The 24,817-nt window shown below is 45.4% G+C and overlaps 1 protein-coding gene across 6 annotated transcripts in view; it reads left to right on the forward strand.

Annotated features, from left to right (window-relative positions):
• PALS2 (protein associated with LIN7 2, MAGUK p55 family member) overlaps positions 1 to 24,817 on the forward strand; it is an 82,192-nt gene that overhangs the window by 49,364 nt on the left and 8,011 nt on the right. For all 6 annotated transcript variants that reach the window (XR_012482484.1, XM_074269170.1, XM_074269172.1 and 3 more), the window contains 4 exons: positions 10,400 to 10,530; positions 15,252 to 15,404; positions 21,607 to 21,759; positions 22,273 to 22,500. Coding sequence is in view for 5 of the 6 variants with exons in the window: in XM_074269170.1 (XP_074125271.1) it covers positions 10,400 to 10,530; positions 15,252 to 15,404; positions 21,607 to 21,759; positions 22,273 to 22,500 (665 nt within the window). In the remaining variant the exon portion in view is untranslated. The remainder of the gene's footprint in view (positions 1 to 10,399; positions 10,531 to 15,251; positions 15,405 to 21,606; positions 21,760 to 22,272; positions 22,501 to 24,817) is intronic.

Here is a 24,817-nt window from a genome sequence, read left to right on the forward strand (position 1 = left end):
CTGTTGGCTTTCCCCAAGCTGAGTTAGTCCTGGGAGATGTCATGAAGCCCCATCCCCATGGCCACACTTGTGTGGGCTCCAGTCATCCTCTGCCCTTGCGGAGCCAGACTGACCCACAATTGCTTCTCCTTTTTTTAGACTTTCTCTTCTGGTATGGCCACGGACGTGTCATGATTCTGATTAGATTGCAGCTCTTCTGTAATAATGGTGGTGTCTATGGCACGTTAAGGTTTTCAGAGCACTCGACCAATATTGTTTGCTCCTCATATCAACCCTTTGAGGTGTGGGCTATTGTCACCCCCATTGTACAGGTGGAGAACCCGAGGCTGGCAGGGGAAAGCGACTTCCCCGTCATCCCCATCCCCAGCAGGAATATGGGGCCACATTTCTGTTCCTGAGCTCAGGCCGGGGGCACCATGGCTCCCCCTGCCTCCATCTTACCTTTTAAAGAGAGTCTTTGATTTGGGAGCTTCTCAGTCGTTCCCCCCCACACTGGAGCATCATCTTTTAGGGCACCCCTGTGGGTGGCCAATCTCCCCCATTATAGGGGCTGTCTCGCTTCAGGCTCAGACTGTGGACTGTGACTTTATTCCAAACATGCGCTTTTTGAGGTGTTTTTTCCATCTTTTATGCATAGTCCTGTTTCTTCTCAGGACTATACTTAGCCCAGTGTGTGGTATAGAGTAGGTGCTTAATAAATGCTTGTTAACTTAGGAGCAGGAATAATCTCCAACCTACCTGTATTCCTCTTCTCCATGAGTCTGCCCTCCTGTAGACTGCACAGACATGCTCAGGAGATATGCTGGAGTCCTGCTTCACTAGGTCCTTGTGCCCCTCTAGAACTTATCCTAAGAGCAGGACTAAAGTCATCAGCAAGGACTGGTGTGACCCAGCGTGTGATGGGGGGATAGAGAGTGGGTGACCAGGGTGCTCCCCAGGGCCTCTGAAGGCCCTGCAAGAACTTGATGGCAGCTTTGAGAACACGAACAGGAGCCTCCGCAGCCTGGACGGTGAGCGTGGCTGGGATCTGCCGCAGGGGGAAAAGACTCCCAAATCACTGTCCCATGTTGGGATCTCCGACTTTGTTAGGGACACATTGTGGCTTCTCTGGTCACAACATTGTAAACAGTCTCAGGTTGTGGTCTGGAACAGCTGCATTAAGGAGGTGGTTGTGGTGCTCTGGAGTGAAGGAAATGTGAGAGTTACTGAAAGAAATAAAAAGGAAATCGAACAGGTTCAGTCACTGAGCCGTGAGTGACTCTGTGACCACCATCCTCTGCTGTGCTCTTTTCCTTTTGCCCTCAGTCTTTCCCAGTAGGGTTTTTTTTCCAGCGAGTCTTGTCTTCTCATTATGTGGCTGAAGTACTCTAAGTTTCAGCTTCGGTATTTTAAGTTTCTACTGAAGTTTCCAGTGGAGAGTCTGAATTAATTTCTTTAAGCATTGATTGATTGCATCTCCGTGCTGTCCAAGACACTCTGAAAAATCTTCTCCAGCAGAATTCAAAAGCATCAATTCTGCAGCATTCAGCTTTCCTTATATAGTCCAACCCTCACGGGTAGGGGAGTTGCTCCTGGAAAAACTATAACTTTGACTATGGGGACCTTTGTCGGCAACGTGCTCTTTCTGTTTTTCCGTCTGCTGTCCAGATCTGCTATAGCTTTCCTTTCAGGGACCAGACATCTTTTCATTTCATGACTGCGGTCCCTGCCTGCTTCAATCTTTCAGCCCAAGAATATAAAATCTGACCCAGTGCGCATTTCTTATTCCTTCTTTTGCCAGGAAGTAATGAAACCAGTTGCCAAGATCTTAGGGTTTTTGGGATATTAAATTTCAAATCCCCTTTTACACTCTTTCATTCTTATCAAGTGACTTCTTAATTCTGACTCCCCTCAGGATATTTCATACTTTTAAAAATGCTTGTTCTACTTTCTCTTTTTTTATAATCTTTTGTGATATATGTGCCTGTCTTCCCTACCTGTACTCCATGATGCAGCTGCAGTAACCTACTTGTAGTTCCTCCCACGATATCCTCCATCTCCTATCTCTGTCTTTGTCCTAGCTGCCTCCTTTTTTACTGCTACCTCTTAGTTTCCCAGACTCCTTCACAACTCTGCAGGTGACCTTTCCTAGTGCCTTCTCCTGTTGGTGCCTTCCCCTTTCAGATGGTTCTCCATCTCCTCTGCGTGTATCTTGTATGTCCCTAGCTCTTTACATTGCATCGTCCTCATTAGACCGTCAATTCCCTGAGTGTAGAAACTGAGTGTGCCCTTCTTTGTGTCCTTAGGCTAGCAGAGAGCATTGTACATCATAAATGTTTAGTAAATATGCTTATTGACTGACTGCCAAATATTCTCATTATTAAGTTTCTCCTATTTGCAGATTCCATTGCATTCATGTATCAAACATTTAGCCATTTCTTAGAATCCAGGTACTCCCTTTATTTCCAGCATTGTGAATATTTTATTATATTTGGGACTTTTCTTTACATCTTTGACTTATTTGAAATAGAGGCCATGCGGGGGTGGGGTGGGGGAGGAATTGACTCAAAGGGATCTGTGGAGTCGCCTGTTTCCTTGGAGCCTGTCTTCCCTCTGACAGTAATTATTGGCATATTAGGGTCTCTTTGTCAATTTGTCACATGTGAGGTAGAACCTCAGATTGTTTATAAGTGGTTTCAATTTTCCTTGGCAAGCTATTGGCTTCTGTCCTTGGACCACTTATGAGGGAATAGTTCTTGTTCCAAATTTCTCTTAATTCCTATAGATTAGAATCTCAGGCTTTATTGGGAATATTTGATGCAAGTTTGGGGGGAAATTGACAATCCTAGATGTATTGATTTTTTCATACAAAATTTTTCCAGCTTAAAATCACCAAAATTGGTAATCCTACAAGTTAATTGTAATACATAATAACTTCAAAGAGCATCCTCCTTGTTTTTCATAATGACTCCACAGTACCGCATTTGCAATTTTTTCTTCATGAGGTCTATTCTCTGACTCAAAGTTAAGAGAAGACTGATTTTTCCTAGTGATGTTTTTGTAGATACACTAAAGCAGTGACTACACCTCTCATTAGATCATAACACCTTGGAAAACTTACAGACCCCACCCTGAACTAGTTCTGAAAATAGCAGCACAAAAACCCTGAAACATTGGACAGTGCCTACTCCAACCTGGAAGCAGAGCCCAACTTTAACGATAAAGTTAAAAGTCAAGGCTGAAAATCAATAAACAACAGAAAGAGAACCTATTAAAAAAATTTTCTATAATGAGAGGGATAATCAGAATAAAACTTTAGAAGCAGAAAAATCGAAACTTACATTCAAAGCCTCAAAGAAAATTATAAATTGGTTTCAAGCCCAAAAAGAATTCCTGGAAGAGCTCAAAATAGATTTTAAAAATTAAGTAAGAAAAGTAGAATAAAAATTGGGAAAAGAAATGAGTGATGCAAGAAAATCATGAAAAAAAGTCAACAACTTGTTAAAGGAGTCATAAAAATATTGAAGAAAATAACCTTTACAAACAGAATTGCCCAAATGACAAGAAACACTGACAAGAACTCCTTAAAAAATAGAATTAACCAAATGGGAAAAGAGGTACAAGAACTCACTAAAGAAAAATTTCCTTAAAAATTAGAATTGAGCAAATGGAAGCTAATGACTACATGAGACATAAAGAAAGAATAAAAAAAATGAAAAAAAAAATATATGAACTATCTCATTGGAAAAACAACTGACCTGGAAAATACATCCACAAGTGATAACTTAAGAATTATTGGACTACCTGAAAGCCATGGGAAAAAATAAAGCTTACACATTTTATTTCAAAAAATTATCAAGGAAAAACTCCCCTGATATTCTAAAATAAGAGGGCAAAATAGAAATTAAAAGAATCTTTTGATTACCTAAAAGAAATTCCAAAAAGAGAACTGTCAAGAATATTATAGCCAAATTCTAGATCTCATGAGTCAAGCATCAAATATTGCAAGCATCTAGAAAGAATTTCAAAGATCATGGTACCACAGTCAGGATAATGCAAGTTTTAATAGCTTCCACATTAAAGGATTAGAGGGCTTGGAATATGATATTCTAGAAGACAAAGGAGCTAGGAGATTATAGCCAGGAATATCCAGCAAAATTTAGTATGATCCTTTATGAGGAAAATGATTATTTAATGAAATAGAGGACTTTCAGGTCCTCTGAGCTAAATAGAAAAATTAATTTTTAAATACAAGATTCAAGGGAATCATCAAAAGGTAAACATGAAAGAGAAATTGCAAGGAATTCAGTAAGGTTAAATGAATTATGTTTCTATATGGGAAGATACTTGTAAGAATTTTATTATTAGGGCATTTAGAAGGAGTATACAGACAGTACTTGATTTACTTAACTTCACATTGTACAAATTTGACTCTGTGACTGATGGGCCATAGGACCTCAAGATAGTGAAACCACTCTGGCTCTTTGGGGCCCCAGGCATTGAAGCCTCTCTAGATGTGAGGGCCATGGAGTCATGGAGGGGTCAGGCCTGGCAGAACCCCACAGCGGGATGGGAAAGTCTGGAATGGTCCACTTCCATTAAGTGAGAAAACTCTTTGTATAGACAGAGGAGAGGATGCAAGTTGACTGTGATGGCATGATTTTAAAAAAAAAATTAAAATTAAGGAATTAAGAAAGAGGAACACTCTGCTAGAATGGGGAAAGGTGAGGAAAAAATAGAGAAAATTATCTCACATAAGAGATACAAAAGAAAGAGCTTTTATAGTGGAGGGGGAAATGAAAGAGGATTGTGGGCAGCACTTGATCCTTATTTTCACTGGAAATGACTTAAAGAGGTAGTAATATATACACACTCAGTTGGGCAGAAATCTACCTTCATCTACAGGGAAGAAGGAAGGGAAAGTGATAAGAAAAATGGGGGAGATTGATAGTAAATGGATAGATCAGGAGAGAGAGTGGTTAGAAGCAAAACAGAATTTGGAGGATGAATGAGATAGAAGAGGAGTGGGGAAGAAAAGAGGGAAAAGAGAGAGAGGGAATGAAAATGAATAGGATGGCAGGAAATACACAGTATTCATAACTGTGAATGTGAATGGGATGAACTCACCCATAAAACAGAAGTGGATAGCAGAGTGAAATGAATTAAAATCTGGAATCCAACAAAATGTTGTTTATAAGAAACTTATTGAAATATAAACATACAGAATAAAAATAAGGGGCTGGAGCAGAAACTGCTTTGCTTCAGCTAAGATTTAAGAAGCAGGAGTAGAAGTCATAATTAAGCAAAGCCAAAAATAGATCTAATTAAAAGAGATAAGCAGGGCAACTACATTTTGCTAAAAGATCATAGAGCAAGGCTTCTTAAATTTTTTCCACTCTTAGCCCTTTTTCACCCTCAAATTTTTACATGACTCTGGGTATATAGGTATTTTAAATAGATATACAAATCAAAACTTTTGCTGATCATAAATCATGATTTTGCAATCCTAACATTACCATGACATTACCTAACATTGTCATGACCCACAGTTTTAAGGAGCTGGGCCATAGATAATGTTAATCTTGTGATATCACATGATTATTAAACATATATGTACCTGATGGTAGACTATCTAGATTCTTAAAGGAAAAGTTAAAATGACTTACAGAAAGAAATAGACAGAAAAATTATACTAGTGGGAGACTTCAACTTTCCCCTCTTGGAATTAGAAGTTAAGGCAAAGAATAGAATTTTAGAAAAGTGAGATGTGATAGTCCTCTAGAGAAAATTAAATGGGAATAGAAAGGAACGTCTTTTTCGCATCTATACATAGCACCTTCACAAAAATTAACTATGTATTAGGCATAAAAAAACCTTTGTAACTAAATGCAGAAAATCATAAATATTAAATGCATCCTTTTCAGACAGTAATGCTATAAAAATTACATTCGATAAAGGGCTATGGAAACAGATTAAAATTTAATTGGGAACTAAATAATTATAAGGTATAAGTAGGTCAAAGAACAAATCAGAAAATCAAAGTAAGGATTAACAGAGTTGAAAGGAATAGAAATTGAAAACCATCAAATTAGCTGTTTCATTTTAAACATATTAACATATTAGTCATAGAGAGGGGAGTCAGAACAAAAAGGGAAAAGCACAAGAAAGAAAAAACAAACAAAAAAGTAAAAAGAGTATGCTTAGATCTGCATTCAGGCTACATGGTTCTTTTTCAGGATGTTGTTGGCATTTTCCATTGGAAATCTATTGGAATTGTCTTGGATCACTATATTCTTGGGAAGAGCTGTCTGTCATGATTGATCATCACACCATCTTGATGTTTTTATGGAGGGAAATGATAAAATAGATAAACAGTTGTTTGATTTCATTTTTTAAATAGAAAACTAAATTACCAACATCCAAAGTGGGGGAAAAAGGTAAATTCACTACCAGTGAGAATGAAATTAAAACAATAATCAGGAACTCCTTTGCCCAAATATATGCCATAGAGCTAATAATCTAAGTAAAATGGATAAATATTTACAAAAATGCAAATTACCCAAGTTAACAGAAGAGAAAATAGGGTAATTTAAGTATTCTGTCTTAGAAAAACAAATTGGACAATCCATAAATAAGCTCTCTACAAAAAAATTCTTCAGGACCCAGATGGATTCATAAATGAATTCTACCAACATTGATCCTAGTATTATATAAACTAAGCAAAAGTGGTCCTATCAAATTCCTTTTGTGTCACAATTATGGTGCTGATACCTAAACCAAGAAGAACCAAAATAGAGAAAGAAAATCATCAAACAACAATTATGGTGCTGATACCTAAACCAAGAAGAACCAAAATAGAGAAAGAAAATCATCAAACAAGTTCCTTAATGAATATTGATTTGAAAAATTGTAGTAAAATATTAGCAAGGAGATTACAGCGATATATCACAAGGATCATATACTATGACCAGGTGGGATTTATACCAGAAATTCAAAGCTAGTTTAGTATTGGAAAAACTCGGCATGATTGGCAACATGAATAACAAAAACAACAAAAGTCATGATTATCTAAATAGATGCAGGAAAAGCTTTTGACAAAACACAACACTCATTCAACAGAATAAATGGAACTTACCTTAAAATTTTAAGTAGTATTTTTCTAAATTCATCAGCAAGCATGATCTGTAATGTAGATAAACTAGAACTTTTTCCATTGGGAAAATCAGGATGCCCATTATTACCACTCTTTCAAGTTTTATAGTAGGGGCAGCTAGGTGGCGCAGTGGATAGAGCACCAGCCCTGAATTCAGGAGGATCCGAGTTCAAATTTGGTCTCAGACACTTAACACTTCCTAGCTGTGTGACCCTGGGCAAGTCACTTAACCCCAGCCTCAAAAAAAAAAAAAAAAGTTTTGTACTAGAAATGCTTACTCTGGCAATAAGAGAAGAAAGAATTTGAAGGAATTGGATTAGGCAATGAGAAAACAAAAGTATCACTTTGTAGATATGATGATATACTTAGAAATCAACTAAAAATAATTGAAATAATTAGCAAACTTGCAAGATATAAAATCAACCTATACAAATCATCACCATTTCTATATATTACCAATAAAGTCCAGCAGGAAGAAATAGAGAAATACTTAAAATACCTATAGACAGTATAAAATATGTGGTAGTCTACCTGCCATGCCAAGACAAACCCAGAAACAAGATGAACACAATTCAAAACACATTTCACATAAAATCAGATCCAAACAGTTGAAGAAATATTGTTCATGGGTAGGTTGAGCCAGTATAATAAAAATGATAATTCTACCTAAATTAATTTGTTCATTCAATGCCATATTGATTAAACTTAAAAAATATATATATTTTGTCATGGGTCTGATAGAATTTTGGATTAAATCCAATGCTATTCTAGAGTGCCATATGGTCACATCAGTTGTAAACTGGAAAAAAGAAAAAAACAAGTCCTCCAAATCAAATGCTGTTTTAACCAAAATTCCAATAGGTTCCTTCTTTTATACTATATTATACTATAGAATAGTATGGTATAGAATCAACACATTCATACTATAGAATCACGGAGCCTATTCTACACTTGCAAATATAGATTATGTAAATATATTTGTGTGTTTACATATACAATTTAAATGTATTCTTTTATAGTTGTTCTCAAAGAGCTCCCACATCCTGTAGGATTGAATTTTGTTTTGTTGGATTCTGTAAATAAAGTAGGTAATACAAATTTGGTTTATTTTATTTTTTTAAAAAGCTTGTTGCTTACTGTTATATGAACTAAAAGAACAGAAATAATTGCTGTCAACTTCAAAAAGCATAATGACTGTCACATTTCTCCTACTCGTGTATTCAAGGGGAATTTACTTTATCAAAGTAAATGTGAGCAAAACCACCATAAAATATAGTTACAGAGGCCTTTTTATATTAAAAATAGTCCATAAACCCACATAGATACCAACTAATTTATTAGCTACAATAAAACCTTTAAATACGCATATTTTGCCTTTTAAAAGGGAACAGAAAATATTTTGTGGAATAGGATTTTTAAGCAGCATTATGAAACAATGTAGGTGGTTAAATTCCAACTACTCGGTAAAATTTGCCTTACATAATGAAATCTATTGTAGAAAATTGGAATGCAACTTTGTGGTCTGTTTCTATGTAGGAAGGCCTGTAAATTCCTGCCTTCCCGTTTCTCAGCGAAGGGGCCTGCTGTGGTCGTGCTGCTTTGCCCGGTGAAGGCATTCATTGGGAATAAAATTGGAAAGTTCTACTTTCCAACTACATTTTGTGGTTTTCAGATATTTTCTAAAGATCGGGTAAATGTTTGCAAATGTAGTTGTGAGGGTCAGGGACAGGGCCTGGAATGCTAAACTTAGAGTCTGTAAGACCCGACCTCAGATCTGTGACCCTCTGCCTCAGTTTCCTCATTTCTAAAGTGGGGATAAATGGGGATAACAACACCCACCTTGCAGATTATTGTGAAGCTTTCATGAGTAATGTAGGCAGTGCTTTGATCTATGGGTGCTTGGTTTTTTTTCCCTTAATACTTCTGAGTTGACACCTTGGAAAATTGACCCCATTTTAGAGATCGGAGAGGAGACATTTTTCCCAGATCACCCAGGTTGTCAGTGGCTGAGTCAGACCGGGCTCAGGGGTTCACTCTGCTCTTGAAGTGTGTCCTCTCTTCTGCCCACACTGATCTCCTTCTCTGTGTTCTGTTGAGAGTTGACAGAGACTTTCAAGGGGGGAGGGAGACTTGGGGGAGATATTGCTTTAGGCTCGCTGGGTGTTTCTCCCAGAGCCCTTTTGTGTTGTGGGTGGACCCTGGGAGCTCTCCTGATCTGCAGATGCTCAGAGATCCCACAGGAGGGGAAAGAGGGAAAACCCAGGCTGCCGGGAATCCTGGACAAATGATCCTTAGACTGTCAGTCAGTCACAAGCATTACATGTCTGCTGTTTGCTGGAATCCGAGCTTGACTCTGGCAACAGAACACGAGATAGTCCCAGGGAGCTAGCATTCCCCACGAGGCCATGCTCCCAGCTAAGTCAATAGATGCTGTGGCCGAAAGGGCCATCAGATGGCAAATGTTGATGGCGGGCCTGGTCTGTGCTAGGCCCAGGGAGAAAGAAAGGTGAGAGCCGGCCCCTGGCAGGGTGGAGCTCCCTGGGCCAGCCGCAGCCAGGCCAGGTGCGGTGACTGAGCCAGAAAGTCCACGGAACAGAATCTGGAGTTACTAGGATGTTTCTGCAACAGATGATAAAGAGGAAGCCCAGCCCTTATTAGCTCTTGAAGGTGTTTAAAGCACATAGTAGGTGCTTTAATAGATCTTTGACTCACCTGAGAAGGGTGGGACTGGGCCTGCATGTAGTAATTATTTTCATTGTGCCTTTTTCTTTTTTTTTTCTCAAGTGCTTATTGTGAACATCCTTTACCTAAGAACATGGCCTGCGTATTTTCAAACCAAAGCCGCCATCTCCCAGCTCTGGCGGTTTCTCTGGCTGTCCCTCATGCCAGCAATGCTATTTCCCCCTCCTCTCTGCCCCCTGATCCCCTGGGCTACCTTGAGAGCCTAATCCACCCTCCCCTCCCTTTGGGCAAGAAGCCTTTTCTGGTGCCCCTTAATTCTGGTGTCTTCCCTTGGGTGATTATTTCTCATTTATCCTTTATATAGCTTGGTGAGGGAGTATCTTTTACCATTTGTATTCCCTTGCAAATAGTAGGCGCTTAATACCCATTTATTGACTAGCTACAATTTTGTGTTTTGTGCTTTTAGTGGTCAGCTTCACAGCTCTTTTAGAGGGACACTTATCCACACTGCCTTGGGCTTTAACTGAAGTTGACTCTAGCCAACGGTTGGTTTCATTTTTCCCTCTTTTTTGTCCCCTTTAACAGCAGCAGCAGCAGCAATGCAGCAGGTACTGGACAACCTCACCGAGCTGCCCGCTTCTACAGGGGCAGGAGAAATAGACCTCATCTTCCTCAAGGGCATCATGGAGAACCCGATCGTGAAATCCCTCGCAAAGGTAGCTGGCTTTGTTCAGGGGTCAAGCATGGAAACTTAGGGGGATTCTGCTTTGGAAGGGCCGCGATGCTTCGGATCTTACCGTGGCAGCCAGTGGCAAAGGGTAATCCCTGTCTTATGGTCAAGTCCTAAAGTGTTCAGTGCAAACCATTTTTCTTTTTCTACTTACATTAAAAACAGAACTTTATGGTTCCAGCTCCACCTTCCTCTGGTTAGAGAAATCCCAGCAGCATCCAGTGTCTCAGATGAAGGGAGAGTGGGAAGGGGCCGCAGAGATCATTTCTTCCAATCCTCTGACAGACTTTATAAATGAGAAAGCTGAGTCTTGGGTTAGGTGGCTTCTTCCCCGGGCCCCTGGGCCCAGCTCCTTAAGAGTCTTAGTTGCCCCGATGGAGTCTGAGAGCTGAGCAGAGAACGCAAGTTTAATTCCAGGATTCTGGATCCCATGAAGGGCTGCCCATCACCTCTCCACAAGGAGTTCTGATGCTCTCTGTGGTGATGGGGAGGTGATATCCTGACAGCCAAAAGCTTGCCGCTCCTTTCTGTAAGGAATCATTACTACATGCAGTATCTCTAGCCAAAAGCACTCCATATTCCTCTCGGACTATCCGGAACCCCCCATTGTTTCCATTTAGGGGCAGCTTCCTCATCCTTGGAGTGGCTCCTGAAGCCAGCCTTGGGTGGGGATCCTAGAGTCCTTTCATTGATCTCTTTAACGATAATGTTTTGAAGAAACAGTCCTTCTGGCTCTCTGCTGCCCAGCAGCCACCCATCATGCTGCTTCTCTTGTCTCTGAGATCTTGTTATACATCAGTTTTCCTTGTTCCTGCCTCCTCCGTTCTCATCCAGGGACTTGAGCCCCATCTTCCTCCTGGGCTGCCAGCATGCAGTTAGCGCTCCTCTGCAGAAACACAGCTGTTAACAGGCCATGGTCCAGTAGAGAGCGTGCTGGATTTTGGTACTCCTGGAGGGCCTGGATCCGAATCCCGGATTTGCCGCTGGACCCGACTTTCAGTGGACAAAATGTCCTCCGAGATCCTTCTCAAGTCTAAGCCCGCATTTTGAGAATCCCCCACTTCAGAAAGGGGTTCAATTCAAAATTTAATAAACTGTGAAATCAGTCAGTGAATCTAGATTCCAAAGCAGCAAGCTCAGAAACACGCTCGTCCAAAAGCCGACATCTTTGGATTTCCCCAAAATCCACAGAAAATGTTTTCCTTGGCTTTGAAATCCTTTTGTTAACTTTGTTTTGGGCCTCGGGATTTGGGCTTTTCAAGTGCACCAGTTATGTATCATTTCTGCACTTAGGCTGGGTCTAAGACAGAAAATGCAGATGGACGCTGACCCAGCCCAGACTTGAGGGGGAGAGCTGGGGGCCAAAGCCCTTTGGGGGACTCGGGGCCTTGGGCATTCGTAGCCTCTGGCAGAGGGAGGGAGAAGCCAGGCCGGAAGGATGCTGGGAGGAGATGGGGACAAGTCCAGTACAGGAATGGCAGCCAAGCCCCCGTGTGGTCGGCAGCGGTCCATCCTTTTTGTTAAGTGATTCCCAAAAAGGGGCCGGAGGCAGGCTCGGGAGGGGTCGTGCAAAGCCGAGTTTGGGTTGATTTTATTCATAAGGAGGATGAGAGGGAACCACTGAGAACACTGGAGCAGGAGAACAACATGGACAGACCTGTGGTTCAGGAAACTTTGGGGGTAATTGTGCAGAAAATGGATGAGAGAGGGAGAGACTGAGGCTGGAGGTGACGGCTGAGCTCTGCCGACCTGAGGGAGCGGCCACGGTAATAGGAAAATAGGAAGGATGGAGAATTGACAGGCTTGAGGAGCTGGCGGGTGGGGGGGAGGGTAGAATAATTTAGAGGGTTGATAGGGGTGGGACAGACTGAATTTAGAAACAGGTAAGAGAAGAGGGGATGGGGTCCATGTGGGAGTGTGAGGCGGCCTCCATCAAACTCAGAGCACAGGGTCCATCTGGGTCTCTGGAGAGAAGCTAGGTTTGACGACACTGGAGAATCTGTGGGAAGGTAGGAGGCCACCAGGGAGAATCTAGGGGAGAGGAGACAGAACAGAGCCCCGGGGGGTCCCCTAAAGCACCAACACTGACAAAGCAGCAGGTGAGAAGGAGCAGGGGTCGGAGGGTGGGGAAGAGGCAGCAGGGGAAGGAGAAGGGTCATGGGGGTCAGGGAGAAGGGAGAAGATGGCCAGAGGAAAAGGAAATGGGAGTGAGGGAATCATCAAGGGGACCTTGAGGGCTGTGAGCTCGAACAGAGGGAAGGCCTGGCTTTTTCCAAAGCAGACAGCAAGGGCCCGCTCCATGGGAATTAACCCTTGCTTTGAATTAGAGACTGGACTTTACATGGTTCTGAAAGGGCAGAAGAAGCAGTGGATTTTTGGTGAATTCTTTCTTTTTAAAGATGGAATCTGGGCAAGAAAGTGGGAGAATTCTTCTTCTCAGTCCCCTTCCTCCCTTTCCAGCCCCAGATGAAATCTCAGAAGACCATTAGGTTGAGGGCAGGAGAGACCTTGGCAGCCATTGAGGCCCACCACCAAGGTTGCATGGATTGGAACCCAGGGGCTGCCTCCCACTGCCTCAGGCCCTGTCTCCCTCACTTAGCTTAGGCTGCCACTGAGCCAGCCCTGGAGAGGGGCCTGGAGCCTAAGATGCTCCAGAGGCAGGATAAGGGAGGCCCTCCCTATGTGAGGAAGGGTCATGCAGCCTTCAGGAGGGTGGAGAGGGTGGAGATTGCTATTAGCTTTGGAGGACCAAGGATGCTCAAAGGGGAGGACTCAGGAGAGCCTCTTCTGGGTGATTTCTCCCATGCAGGCCATTCTCTTCCTGACCGAAGGGTGATTTTGTAGCCTTTTTGTAAGTTGTGGCAAGATTCCCTGGCGACGAGAGGTGCTGAGTAAAGGCTCAGTTGGGTCCATGCCTCCTGCCTCTGGCCGGAGCACTCTGACTCAGCACATCCCAGGAGTCTTTGCCTTTACCTTAGGAGAAACTTCCCTCATTTCTCAAGGTGTTGGGTTTGGTATCTTTGTGTGTGTGTGTGTCTCTCTCTCTCTGTCTCTCTGTGTGTGTGTCTCTCTCTGTGTTTCTCTCTCTCTCTGTCTCTCTCTCTCTCTTTGTGTTTCTCTCTCTCTCTCTCTCTCTCTGTGTTTCTCTCTTTCTCTCTCTCTCTCTCTCTCTCTCTCTTTTTCTCTCTATCTATCTGCCTTTCTTTCTCCCTCCCTTCCTCCCCCTTTCCTTCCCTCTCTCCTTTCCTTCTTCCCCTTCCCCCACCACACACATACCTCTGCTCCCCCTCTCCCAATTACATAACACTTGGGTATCATTTTTCCTTATTTTTATTGTCACTTTTTAAAAAATATAGAAATGAGGAGAGAAGGCTTTTTAAAAAAAAATACAATGGCTATTATTTGTCTTTTCTCAGGTTTTTGCTTTTTCTTGGTTTTCTACCATTTCTCCCACTTTTGACCAAACTAAAATTACTTGTAAGCATTTGCTCAGCAGTTCGTATTTTCTGTTTGTTCCCTTACAGCAGTGGTACCAACGCAAACAGAAATGGGGGAGGGGGCACGTGGCACGTACTAATCCCCAGCGTAGCATCCTGGTGACTTAGTTTTAACATGTAACAATATCTGTGTTTTGTTTTATTCTTACTTATTTTGTTTAATATTCTTCGATCGCATTTTCATCTAGTCTTGCTGCGCCTGGGAATGTCTTTAACACCCCTGCCTCATTTATTCTGGCAAACAGTAATGTGGCCAAGATAGCAAGACCCAGCTGAAGTTTGGGCCGAGCTCAGACAAGGGTGCCCACGAGCAGATCTGCTGTCATTTTTAATCAACGTTCAGGAGGTTTCTTCTGGCTCGGAAGCCGCCGAGATGTGGTTGTGCTGAGTGAACGCGACACTTCATAGCACTAACGCCCGCTCTCATTTCCCCTGATCTCTAGCTTGGGGTTGCTCAAGTCTGTCCGGTGGCTGCTTTTTGTCCTTCACACTCGCTCGTTTTTCTTCTGTCACTTCGCCGGCCGTGGCAGAGCGGGCATCCCTCTTCATTTGAGCCCTGCCATCGCTTCTCCCTTTCCGGCCCCAATCTGCGGTGAATGATGGCAGCATTAGCACAGTTCATTACGTGTGCGTTCCGTCTGGCCAGAGGTGCTTTCGCTCCTTTATTATGATTTCATCTCCACATTTTCATCTCATAAAATGGGTAGAGAAGGAAATATAATTGACCTCTTTTTAAAAAGAGAAAAAAATCAGTTACCTCAGAAACCATTCCTGACACATGTTTTCTTGATGGATACATAGTAAGCATAATTTTTAAGTTGCAGCATTAATATTTATTGCATCTTTAAGCTGGAAAGATTAGAAAATTCTGGTGAGAATAAGGCCTCCTTAATTAGCATTCAGTTAAAACTATTTCCGAAAGGAGTTGCAGCCAGCTTTTCAGATCTTTGAGTTCATTACAAAATTTCCATTTTAGAAACGGGATTGGAGTGTGAATTATAAGTTTGATACTTCTCGAAAAACTATTGCTGGAAAATTTGTGTGCATGGGTATAACAAACCGAAATTTCGCTTATGTGAGTCAAATGTCAAAATAGTATGGTTGGTAAAAAATCTTTCTGAAGTATTGATAAATCAAGAAGAAAACGTTAATTGGATCAGAAAGAATGAAAAGTAATTCTGCTGTTAATATAAATTTGTCATGATTTCAGGCTCACGAGAGACTCGAAGATTCTAAACTTGAAGCTGTCAGTGATAATAACTTGGAACTAGTGAATGAAATTCTTGAAGACATCAGCCCGTTAATAAATGTAGATGAAAATGTTGCAGAGCTGGTCAGCATTCTCAAGGAGCCTCACTTTCAGGTAACCTTTTCCCATCATGCCTTCCCCCTTTAGCTACCTCTCGCCCTTGGCCATGTGACTCTCTTACCAATTAAATTTCCAAAGAGCTTGATGTTATGTACTCAATGATCCATTTTTTCCTTTTGTCATCCTCTGACCCTTTTTTTGAAGTGTCTTTAATTTGCTCATGATATTAGATTTCATTTCTGTCATATATTCCCTTGGCTTTTATCTTAGTGTATAGTGTGAGATGTTGATCTAGACCTAATTTCTGCCAGATTGCTTTTCAGTGTTCTCAGCAGTTTCTATAGTAAATCCTTATTCAAGCAAGTGAAAACTTTGGGTATATCAAACACTATGCTGTTACTACATTTATTAGGCATTTTTTCCTTTTTCTCTCTTTTTGGTCTTGGTTTAAATATCAAAAATCATGTCCTAGAAAGAAATTAGAAGGTTCTCTTCTTTCCCTATTTTTGCACAGAGTTTATATAATATTCAAATTAATTTTTCTTTGAATGTTATAATTCACTTCTAAATCCATCTGGATGTTTTAATTCAATTTTTTTCTCATATAGGGTTATTTAAATAACTTTTTTTTCTTTTTGATTTGAATATTTTATTTTTTTGTAAACATAATTATATTTGAAATTTGACTACTTAAATATTTGAAATACTTGTGATGATCCATATTATTCAAAGAAGGAAATCAGTTATTTTTTGGCCTCCATTTTAGATTTATTTTTGTCTTAAAATATTTTTAGTTGGATTTTTCTTAGTCTTTCTAGAAAATTCATGATAATAGTTACAGGGTCTTATATGTAAGGGTGCTCCCACTTAGCTACCATGAAAGAGGGGCCCTAAGGTCATTTTCTCCTCACTGATCAGAGGTTTCCTTTTTTCATCTTAGCTCTTTTTCTCTTCCTTGTGACTATAGACACATTTCTGAACTGGCTCATGGAGATTAGTGGGTGGCTTGTGGCCCAAGGACGCCGCAAAACTAAGTGGGCCACCTGGATTTTTGAAGTTGTTTGGTTTGATTATTGTGGGGTCCTCCAGTTGGCTTAACTGGCTACAACGGGAAGAAACATGTTCATGCAAAACTTAAAAATGATCGTGGGGGGTGTTTGATACATCAGGGCAGCCGTGTGGTACAGTGGTCAGAGCACCAGGTCTGGAGCCAAGGCCACTCTTCCCGAGTTCAAATCCGGTCTCAGACACTTCCCCATGGTGTCACCCTGGGAGTGTCATTTCCCCCGGCTGCCTCAGTTTTCTCATCTGTAAAATGAGCTGGAGAAGGAAATGGTGAGCACTGTGTTAATTCTGCCCAGAGAACCTCAAAAGGGGTCGCAGAGGGTGCGGCATGATGGAGACAAGGGACCCACAGGGAGTCCGCCCCCTCTCTGCCAGAGGCCTGACTGCATCATGTCATTCCTTGTGCATCCAGAGGGTTTGCTTTTTGTTTTGTCTTTTTAACTGTACTGTGGTTCATACATCACTTCCCCTGGCCCCGCTCCATGGGCCTTACCTTTCTGACCTCCTACGGGTGCAGTAGGCTCACCCACTGCACCAGTGACCAGCCATTTCTCACTCTGGTCTCTGCTCTGGCCTGTATGGAGGATGGACCTCCTGGCACCCTGCACCCAGCAGGGCCCTCTCCTAGAGGGGGAAACCTCGTCTCTGCCCAGTTAGTTTTGAGTTGCCCCCATCCCATGGGGATTGCCGTAAGGAGAGGGGCCAAGTTTGCTTTTCCCAGTTTCCCTTTAGTACAGTGTTTGGCATCCAGTAGGTGCTTAATAAATGTTCACTGAACAACTGACATAATCATTTACTATTTTTGTAAAAGGCAAATGTGGAAAAAGCAAGATTTCTTTCCCGAGTTGCTGGCTGTGGCACAAAGCTTTACTTAGGCAGAGCAAAAAGGGTCTCGCCTTGATCTGTTCTACTACTAGACTTCTGTGAACAGATCTCCTTTACGCCCATCATGTTGCCCCGTTAGTGCCTGAAAATTGTGTCACCGAGGTTAGACCCCCTGAGACCTAGAGAGAAGCCGTTTTTCAGTGCATTTACCCGCTAACTGTGGTCTGCTCATTTCCCATCATGTCTGACTCTTTGTGCCCCATTGGCAGGGGTCTTGGCAGAGCCTGGCGAGGTCTGCCACTCCCTTCTCTAGTTCATTTTACAGATGAGGACATGGGGGCAGATGAGGTGTCTGAGGGTGGATCTAGCTGCCCATCTTTCACTCAACAAATTGGCAGGAAATGATCGGCGATTCATGTTTTCTGTAATGTCTTAGACTCCCCCTGATTGATGGCCCTCTGTGTCCCCCAGTGACAGAAGCAAAAGGTCACACCAATAAATAGGGGATTTGTTCAGGGCATCTGCCGCGGCTGAAGCGTTTGGTAGAACCATTTTGGTAACCTTGAGTTGGAAGGTCAATTCCCAATAATATGGCAGGGAGGAAAAAAGGAACGTGGGAGGGACTGCTGATACAGAGAGGGAATGGAGATGGGGGTCCCCATGCTGAATTAATGAATTATTTATACCATGTGACTTAGAGTTAATGTAGTGGCTGTGTCATTCAAGATTTAGGGTGTTGCCTGACATCCATTATTCTGCAGTCATTAAGTGTTTATTAAGTGCCTGCTGTTTGCCCAGTGCTGGTTATACAAAAAAGGGCAAAAGAAAGCCTGTCCCTGAGGACCTCACAGTCATTGGGAGACACAACGCTATACACAGATGGGGAAAATGGAGATGCTCAAGGAAAGGCACTGAGTGAAGGAGCTTTGGGGGGACCTCTAGTGGAAGATGGAACTGAAGGGAGCCAGGAGTTGGTGGTAGGGGACTGCCGGCTCTGAGGGAGCACCGGCTCTGAGGGAGCACCGGCGGCCAGGTGGTCGGCTCTGGCCATCTCCTTCCTTCTCCAGGACCGGGCTCTCCCCAGGCCTGTCTGCATGCAGTGCCTTCAGTTGCTTCTCCCATTGGGTGTCCCACCGTCAGCTCCAACTCAGCACCTCTAAACCTAACCTCCCCTGCTCTCCCCCAAACCTGGGAAGCCCAGTGGCTGTTTCTTCCCCCTCATTTACAGCATCGCGGATATGTAGCTATTGTGCTCTCCCCCAGAACCGGGGCTTTCCCCTTGGGTTGTGAGCCTTTCCTTTCCCTTCTCTTTGCCTCCCGGCCTGCTCTCTGACTTCATGTGCGTCCTCTCTTCTTCTGGGCCATCCCACTCCAGTTGACTCTAGGCTAAATCCCCCGGTTTCCTTCCCTGTCCCGGTCCCCCCTCTGGATAATTTCATGCTTGGCAGTAGCCTTCCTGAAATGGAGAGCCCAGGTGTGTTGTGGCCACAGCAGAAGGCAATGGGGGGGGGCCTCCATCTGCCTGGAGGTTGGCCCCCCAGGCCCCAATTCTGTTCACTTTGATTACAACGTGCGCTCTGACTTGCTGAGCTCGCCCGCCTGTTTTTTAAAAGCCAGACTTCTGTCTCCCTCTTCTTTGAAGTTTTTTTTTAACCTAACTGTTCTGAGACTCTACGTCCTTTTTCAATTTCATTTTCCTCGATTTAGCCCAGTATTCTGACCAGTTAAGAGGTTTTAAAAATCTGACTCATCAGTGTTAGTCTTTCTTCTTAGTTTTGTGATAGCTACAGATTTTGTGAGCGTGGCCCCGTGCCTTCATCCAGACCATTGGTAAAGATGTTAAGACGGCAGCCCGGGGCCCAGCCCCGATCCCCGCGGCGCTCGTTGGACTCTCCCTCCAAGTGGAATGGCTCCTAATGAGTTCTCTTGGGAGCCAACCTCAGGAGTCCATCCGATTGCAGTCTCATCTGGTCTGGAGCTCTCCATCTTTACTACAAGAGAAGCGATCAAGCGCCTTGTCACAAATCTGGGCAAGCCTTCACTGGGGCATTTGGCTCATCTGCCGGGCTCATGTCCTGGCCAGAAAGTCCTGAGGCTCAGCGGGGTGGCCCTGCCCCGGGCTCCCCAATTTGGACGCTTCCTTTTCTAGGTGTTTCCAAGATTTCTCTTAATCAGGATTTTTAAAAGACTTTTTGCCAGAAATTGAAATCACATTCAGTGTCTGCTTTTTCCTTGAAACTCAACTTCCCAACCATAAAATACTGCTTAAGTTCTCATGTCCAATCGAGGTCGTGCATGCAGCTTTGAAGGCTGCTCTAACCGGTAAATGCTCCCTGTTAAGCTCCATCAGCCACGAGTCACTTAACTGCTTTCCTTTCCTTCTCAGAGAAAATCTTTTTCTTTTTCTTCTCTTTTTTTAATCCCTTACAAATCAGATAGCACCCATTTATTTTTAGTTCTCTGTAAACTTGATGCTGCTATTTCTGCCTCTCCAGAGCCTCGAGTGTTTACAGCGTCACAAATGTCCACTCTGGTTGCCTACCTCAGCTGACCCTTTCCTGGGCCTGCTCCATGGAGAAGGAGGCCCCAAACCAGAGCTCTTCTCTGCGGCACACGTAGTGGGGGCTTTAGTCAAGGCTTTCTCTGGCAGCTCGCTTCCTTCCTCCCACTTCTCTGCTTCTCGGTGGCTAATTTACACAGAATCACTTCTAAACCCTGTGATTTTACAACGTGATTTTCTGCCGAAACAAACCCGTTCTTTTCAGAAGAGGTTAGGCTCTTTCTTCACTCGCAGCCTCTGGAAACAATTTTAACACGACACAATTGTTTTTAGACGTGTCATCTGCCATTTCCCTTAATGTACAGTCTTAAAAGAGACGTCTGAGTTGGAAGAGATTTCACAGGTTACATAAGAATAATAATAACAATAATAGCATTTATATAGCACTGTGGGCTGGCAAAGTGTCTTTCAAATATAATTTCATTTGCCCTTCATCAACAACACTGTGAGGTAGGTGCTATAATTATCCCCATTTTGCAAGTGGGGAAACCGAGGCAGGCGGTGATGAAAGTGACTTGGCCAGAGTCACAGAGCTAAAAAGTGCCTGAATTCATATTTGATCTTGGGCCTTCCTCACCCAGGCCCGGTACCTTAGTCAATGCCCCCACTAGCCCTTCCAAGTCTGGTCCAGTGTGTCCCTGAGTCCCCCTCTGACCCTCCCCAAAGGGACCCGTGTGCATACAAGTCTGAAGTCTTCTGGTCAGTGATGGCTGCTTGGGGACCATGTTCCTCTTATGTCTAAGCTAGGTCTTCCTGATCCTTCCTCCCTTCCTCCTTCCCTCCCTCCCTCCCTCCTTCCTTCCTTCCTTCCTTCCTTCCTTCCTTCCTTCCTTCCTGTGCCTCCTTCAAACAGGGTCCACCTTTAAATACCTGAGGGAGGAACTCGGCTAATGAGATGATATTTGGGATAGATTCTCCCCCTAGGGCTCTCGGACCCTCTCAGCATGCCTCTGGCTCCTTCATCCATAATCCTTTTATGGCTTCTGGTCTTTCATGGTCCGGCGGAGCCCCCCAGGCCTCGGCCTCTGCTGGGACGTGTCCCGTGGGTGCGGCAGGACCAGCCTCTCACTTGCCCTAGAAGCTCCATCTCCTGCGTCGGGCTCACGGTCCCGGCACAAAGACGAAGGTCCAGGGCTCCAGGAGTCCGGTCTCAGGCCCTTTGGTCCTCAGTCCTTGTCCCTTTGCTTTTTCCTGGCTACAGCAGCGCTGCCTTATCAGTGAGGCTGAGGGCGGGTCCTGGTCTGGGCACTAAGGCAGAGCCAGGGAGCAAAGGGAGCGTGGCCAGGAAGGGTTGGGCTGGCGCAGCTGTTCTAGGAAGCGGGCCCCTGGCAGGGAGGGAAGATGTGGGCAGGCCTGGTTGGGCTTCCTTAGATTTGGGCCTTAGAGCTCTGTGCTCCGGACAGTGAGGATGAGTTGGGGGGGATTTACGGCCTGAGCAGGGCCTTGGAGTCCGGGGAGGCCAGTCTGGGAGGGCCCTGAAGGAGGACCTTGCTCCAGCCTTCCAGCCACTGGGCCATTGTTCTACAGACGTGTGGGTGAGCCTGGCCGAGGGGCGGGAGTGTGACTGGAGAGCTGCAGTGCTGGCTCTGAGAGAGCGTCTGGCGGGAGCAGGCCCTGAGCCCTCTGCCCGGCACAATCTTGGGAAACATTTGGGGCTGCCCTGGGCGGGCTGGATCCGGCCCCTTCCTGGGGGTGCCCTTGTTGAGAATGTGGCTCCAGCTTTGGGGTCGGGGGCAAGGTGAGGGGTGTCTGGGACTGTGGCGGGCGTCCCGTCGCTCTAACCCTGTCTCTGATCTGCCCTTGTAGTCTCTCTTAGAGGCCCATGATATTGTGGCATCCAAGTGTTATGACTCGCCCCCATCGAGCCCGGAAATGAATCACTCCTCTGTGAACAACCAGCTGCTGCCGGTGGACGCCATTCGTATCCTCGGGATCCACAAGAAAGCGGGAGAGCCCTTGGTAAGAAAGGGTCGGAACTCGGCTCCCCTCGGCGTGAGTGTTAGGGATGCAGCTGAGCTCTGGCCCCGGAGTAGTCTGAGCACCTTCCCCTCCCCCCTTTTATAGGGAAGCTTATTACCCAGGGCTAGTAGGAGCCATGAAGAGATACCCAGGGCCAGGACTAAATGACAAAGTTGGGGCGGGACCATGGAGAGCACCCCCTGCTGGTGAAATGGGCTGTGGACAGCCCAGAGCAGGGCTCCTCCTCCTGAGGTGGGTCCCCACGGGCCGCATGCGGGCAGAATGGCCTCCTCCTGCCTCCAGGCTCAGGAGGAGAGCGGTCTCTGGCCCACTGGCCTCCAGAACCCCTGTGCCAACTAAGCCTTGACACAAGAGTCCGGGCTGGGGGCCCATCTGCTCCTCCCAGAAGGGGAGCAGTGAGCCTTGTCCCTCTGCCCTCCCGTGTTCGGGACTATCCCGGGGTGACCCTGGGTCCCAGAGTAACGGAGCTGCTGACACTGCTCTTTCCCCCAGGGTGTGACGTTCAGGGTTGAAAATAACGACCTGGTGATCGCCCGGATCCTTCATGGGGGCATGATCGATCGGCAGGGGCTCCTCCACGTCGGGGACGTCATCAAGGAGGTCAACGGCCACGAGGTCGGGAGCAACCCCAAGGAGCTTCAGGAGCTGCTGAGGAGCATCAGTGGCAGCGTCACCCTGAAGATCCTGCCCAGCTACAGGGACACCGTCATCCCTCAGCAGGTGAGTGGGGGCCCAGAAGCAGGGAGCCGGCTTTGTTAGAGAATCGCTTTTCGTTTTCAGTGTCCGCCTGGGCAAAGCCGTGTGTTCCAAGTTTTTCTCTCCCATCCCCTCCCCGGGTGGCACAGGATCCAACACAGGTTAAACTTGCGCACCTGAGGAAGGAAGACTTGCAGATCGCCCGGGACCGTTTTTGGCCACATCCCCAAACTGAGTCTTTGTTCTGTTCAGGAAACTGTTTGAGGCCCTGAATAAAGCAGAAGTTCAGGGAGTCAGGGCCCTGCCTGTAGAGGGCATACAGTCTGGAGGGAGAGGAAAACACAAACTAATCAAAGGAGATAGATGGGGAGTGCGTGGAGAGGCGAGCAGACAGGGGCCCAAGGGCCGTGGTCAGGGAGGGCTCCTTACCCGTTGCAGAGATCAGGGAGGGCTTCCTGTAGGAGGGGTGCTGAGGGAGGGGAGGAGGACCGTGTTCTAAGCGTGTTGGGGGCATCCGGGGGCATTCAGGATAGAGGGAGGGGGTAGGATGGGAAATGAGGGCCAGATAGGCCGGCCCCAAATGCCATTCCCATGGTGTTTGACTGGTATTTCGGCCTGTTTTGAGCACAGATGTGGTATAGGCAGATCTCAGCTTATGGAAGATGGCTCGGGCCCTTGTGGAAGGAGGGAGGGAAGCCTGATGACCCGGTTTGGCCGCTGGGGGGTTGGTGATGGGACCTGGAATAGGGCAGCAGCAAGGATAGTGGGGGGGAGGGGGCACACAGCCTGGCTGAGGAAATGGGGGGGAGGGCGGAGCTGCCTGACCCCTGACAGAGCTGTGCAGAGAAGGCTGTGAAGGTTCATTTTGCACGGAGGAAGTGGGGCAACCTTTGGCCGAGGGCAGCTGCAGCTCAGCAGAGAGCTTGGTCAGGAGAGACGTAGAGAGAAGGAGAGGATGCTGAGCAAACGGGGGTGTGAAGTGCGGGGGAGAGGGGCGTGGGTCGATGGGGCTGGGGGACGGAGAGGCTGGGAGAAGCAGGGCTGACCCGCAGAGACCTTGGAGATCACCTCTTCACTTTGCAGTCTCTCCACGGCCCCAGCGCTGGTCAGAGAGGGTCCCCGGCCCAGTGTGTCCGCCAGGCTTTGCTCCCCAGTGCAGAGCTTTCACATGGCCTTGCCGCCTCGTGCAGGTGGCAGATTTTAGGAGATCCTCTGTGTGTGCTGGCATGAGGGGAGATGAGGGTGACTTCCAGCAGCAGCAGCAGGCTCCTGAACGCTCCCCGGCCCCCCAGGCTTAAGCAGGCTCAGTCACATCCCTCACTGTTTCGCGTGTTCATTAAGTAAATACTGGTCTGGATCTCTGGCCTGGAGGTGCACAAGACACCACCTGGGCCTCCCAGCGCTTCAGACGCAGAGTGGGACAGATGTCCCGTCTGAGCGATACACACGCATGCTGCAGGAGCACATCGAAAACATGGAGCTTGCTCTGGGGTTGGGTGACTGAGGAGGACCCCAAGGGCCACAGACTCGGCAGAGCAAAATTCACTGAAGAGAGAAGCTTGAATTGCCCAGCCAAGGAGTGTGTAGATTGTACTTGGTTGGGGAGGGCTGAACGGTGGTCAGTGAGAGTCACGCGGCTTCATCTGAGCATAGAGTTAACAGACATAGTTTATTTTTGTTTTAATGTTTTTTGTTGGTTTTTTTTGGCTGAGGCAATTAGGGTTAAGTGACTTGCCCAGGGTCACACAGCCAGGAAGTGTTAAGAGTCTGAGATCAGATTTGAACTTAGGTTCTCCTGACTTCAAGGCTGATACTCTATCCACTGCACCACCTAGACATAATTTATTTAGGAAAAAAAATTCTATTTTGGAGAGGCCCTCAGTACTGGACCTCTCTGTAACTTAGCCGATGATCTTAACGGCCAGCTCGATGATGAGCCTAGAGAAACTTAGCAAGGCCGGGCATAGAAGAGCCATTTTGGAAAAGCATATTCTCTCTTCCCCCCTTTCCTCTTTGGTTCTCCCTCTCTCTCATTCCCCTCTTTTTCCACTCCCCATCATCCCTAAATGGGGTTTTCGTGGAGGTTTAAAATGTATTTAAATTGTAAAAGCTGTGATCATGAAGTCTTTCTCCAAGACTTGCCTGTCTCTGTCACAGAGTGTTCGAATCCGTAATTGCTTTCAGAGAAGAGATTATTCTGAGCATATGCAGGAGCCTGGATCCAAGCTGGCTACTCCGTCAGGAGGCTGGTGCAGCCCGCCCTGCCCACGCAGAGAACCACAGCCGAAGCTCTGCTCCCTAGAGTCCTCGGCAGGGTCTGCGTGGGTGGAGTCGTCACGTA

Source organism: Sminthopsis crassicaudata, chromosome 5 (assembly GCF_048593235.1).
Source record: "Sminthopsis crassicaudata isolate SCR6 chromosome 5, ASM4859323v1, whole genome shotgun sequence".
Classification (NCBI taxonomy): Eukaryota; Metazoa; Chordata; class Mammalia; order Dasyuromorphia; family Dasyuridae; genus Sminthopsis; species Sminthopsis crassicaudata.